The sequence below is a fragment of the Malaya genurostris genome, chromosome 3 (assembly GCF_030247185.1).
Source record: "Malaya genurostris strain Urasoe2022 chromosome 3, Malgen_1.1, whole genome shotgun sequence".
Lineage (NCBI taxonomy): Eukaryota > Metazoa > Arthropoda > Insecta > Diptera > Culicidae > Malaya > Malaya genurostris.
Window position 1 is genome coordinate 295,724,000 of NC_080572.1, and position 2,958 is coordinate 295,726,957.

General features: G+C 41.0%; 1 protein-coding gene across 1 annotated transcript; it reads right to left on the reverse strand.

Annotated features, from left to right (window-relative positions):
* Positions 1–768: 768 nt before the first annotated feature.
* Positions 769–2,672, reverse strand: LOC131435932 (deoxynucleotidyltransferase terminal-interacting protein 1). Its single transcript, XM_058604238.1, has 2 exons — positions 2,300–2,672; positions 769–2,242 (listed from the first exon to the last, which is right to left on the reverse strand). The coding sequence occupies exons 1-2, from the start codon at positions 2,516–2,518 to the stop codon at positions 1,064–1,066; spliced, it is 1,398 nt and encodes a 465-aa protein (XP_058460221.1). The 5' UTR covers positions 2,519–2,672; the 3' UTR covers positions 769–1,063.
* Between the last annotated feature and the right edge of the window lie 286 nt (positions 2,673–2,958).

The following is a 2,958-nucleotide window of genomic DNA, read 5'->3' on the forward strand; positions in this document are numbered from 1 at the left end:
TGAAAATGAAATTTATGGCCACTGACCGTCAGCATATCCCTACTAATTCATTTCACTTTTGCTGTCATTTTCAAGTGAAGTTCCCGGAATTCATCGTCAGTTGAATAATCGTACCTAGTCATTTGACGTTTTGCTTGCTCAGTTTCGAGTGCCAAGTAGTGTAGCTCCTTTATTGCCTTCGCTCTTGGTAGTAAGCAAGTTCGAACGAATAGAATTATAAATGGAGTAAAGTATTAAAAATGAAAACTGAAGGAGGAAACAATTAATTTATGTGTATTCTGTGATTTATATCTCAGCTATCTAGTTCGTCTTTCATCTATTATCTTGAACCAATTCGAATATTTACATGAACCTCATTTGAAGGCCGCTCTCACACTATTGAAAGAAATATTTTGTTACTTCAAGAGATCAACTGACGGTGGTTAAACTGAGCCTCGATTGAAGAGAAACGAGTGATGAACTGAATGCTGCCCGTTCGGGCCGCCAGCAAGCATTGTGTGTGTCAGAGAGTGAAGTTTACTGCATTAGAGAGATCGTCAATGTGTTCCACATTCAGTTTCAATTGAATTGAATGAAGTTTTACTGCACTGCTCAGCTCACGTTCAAATGTTTTCGCACAATTTTCTCGTTGTAAACCATACCGATTTCGACAATCTTAGGCTTGTTTGAAAGTAACATTGTGGTCGCTAATCGAGTATAAATAGATCATGGCGGACACATCTAATAAAAAACAATTTTAACTGTTTCTTTCGTTTTATTGATTCTGATTCCATCGATCAAAATGTATTGATTTAAAACACATAAAGCACAATACAAACAGCATACATTCAAAGATGCACAAAGCTACTAATACACATTCACAATTAAAATCGCCTTTGTCAAGCTGCTTTGTCAATAACGACTTAATATCACTTTTTTTTCCTCTGCGAGTAGCATTTCACCGATCATATTTAAAACCTTGATATGTACACATCGAACCCGGTTCTTTCGGTTACCACCGCACTAGCTGCGGTCGGTCTACTAAAAAGCTTAAAAACAGTAGTGAACTTTCCGGTTGATTGATTTAAGTCTTTGTTTCTCCACTGACGCCAGTGGGAGTGGCGTCCTGTCCGACAACGGTTACTCCGGAAGAACTCGATGCGGTTCCAATTTCCGGCATGGTACTGGACTGTGGAGATGCCAACAATGCCGTCAGTGTGGCATGTGAGGAACTTAGTGACGAAACCCTGGGCCTCGGCGGAATACTAACCGGGATAGGGGCCAGTACGGTTGATATCTGGGCCACTGGTTTTATCGTCGATTCTGCGCTGTCTTTGATCAGTTTCTGCACTTTGGCGAAGACGGATTCCGTGAGTTTGAATCCCTGCAGATCCGATAGTTTCATGTATGGATTGTTGGAGTATTCAACGTTTCGTTCGGCAAGCTTTTTCACTTCATCTAGGACGAGCAGAAAGAAACGACCATTGCGATTCAGGGGAGAAATTTGCTTCTGCTGCAGTAGCCATTCGCGATCCTGATTGTCCGGGCAGTAGCGCAAAATTTCCGGGTGTTTGTTAGCCAAACGGTCTCGGAAATCGGCGACTCCCAAAGCTCGACCTGCTTTGAAATCCAGAATAAACAATGTTTCCGGACTGATGGTAGTCGAGTAAACGGTCGGATTTAGAACCGACGGTCTAATTTGGTATGGAAGAGAACCTTGCACATTTCCAAGAGATTGAAGAATTGAATGCTGATTTTGTGAGTAGACTGATCCCTGCAGGAAGTACTGGCGCTTGAATACATCCGGTTGATTTGGCTCGGGTAGTTTTCTTTTGAGAGCTTGCTGAAGAAGACTAGTGGTTCCGGATGGAACGGTGTTATCTGTACTGGAATCGGAATCACTAAGTTCCATTCCAGGAGTGTTGGCTCTTGATAAAGAATTCTCCGCTGGAGATAATATTTGTCCGACATATTGAGCTTTACTGGCTTCCAGCAATGAGCAATACATAGTTTTGAGTGTCTCTTCAGAGATGGCATTTTCTCCTAAATTTTCCTTGATGTTCTTGATGGCAGGAAGAAAAAACAGCGAACTAAACTTTTTAATAATTACATCAACCTCTCTGTCGAACAGATACTGAATGTTGGCACGTAATAATTCCATTGATTTTAGAGCTGCATCATTTGATGATTGACTGGCATAGGAGCGGCCAGAGTATCGCATTTTCAACACTTCCAACATTGATTCTCCACTAAGCTTTGGTCGCTACAATATACCGAATTGATTACCGAAGATACCAACTGATGGAATAATTGTACAAACCTGTACTTTTCCGCATCCAGTGCCACTGTTTCCGCTTTGTTGCAGACCTCCTGAGTTGTTACATTCCGAATCGGATGAGCCTACCGCCGTATTTGGCACCACCAATTCAGAGGTACTTGTTGCTACGTGGGTGCTGCTGCTATTACTGCTACTGTTATTCGGAAAATTAGTACCGCCCGACGTTGATGGTGATGAACGCCAAACACGCTGAATGACCATATTCGACGCAATCGGAAATTGTATCACCTAAAGTCGAAAGCACACCTTTTGTACACGTGATTTTCGGTACAACAAAATTACTGCCTGCAAATATGCAACTAGTGGGCTTCTAATGTAAACGATAAATCGCCAATAGTTAGGCTATAGCTTTGACATCAATTCCGTCACACAAAAGTTCGTATACAAAAGTCAGCGTATGACTAATCAGACGTTTGCAAGTACAGAGTTGCCGGTATCACGGTAACGCTAAATTTGTTCTTTTTCCACCATCAATTTGAAAATTATAACCGATTTTCTTCGTAGCAATTTAAAGTTATACGATATATACTGAAATATATCGCTTGGATCATAAAGTAGATGAATTAATGTGTATTTTGTACAACCAAGCAACAGAAAAAGACTGGTGGGTTATGTTAGAGACATAACTGAATGATGTGAAT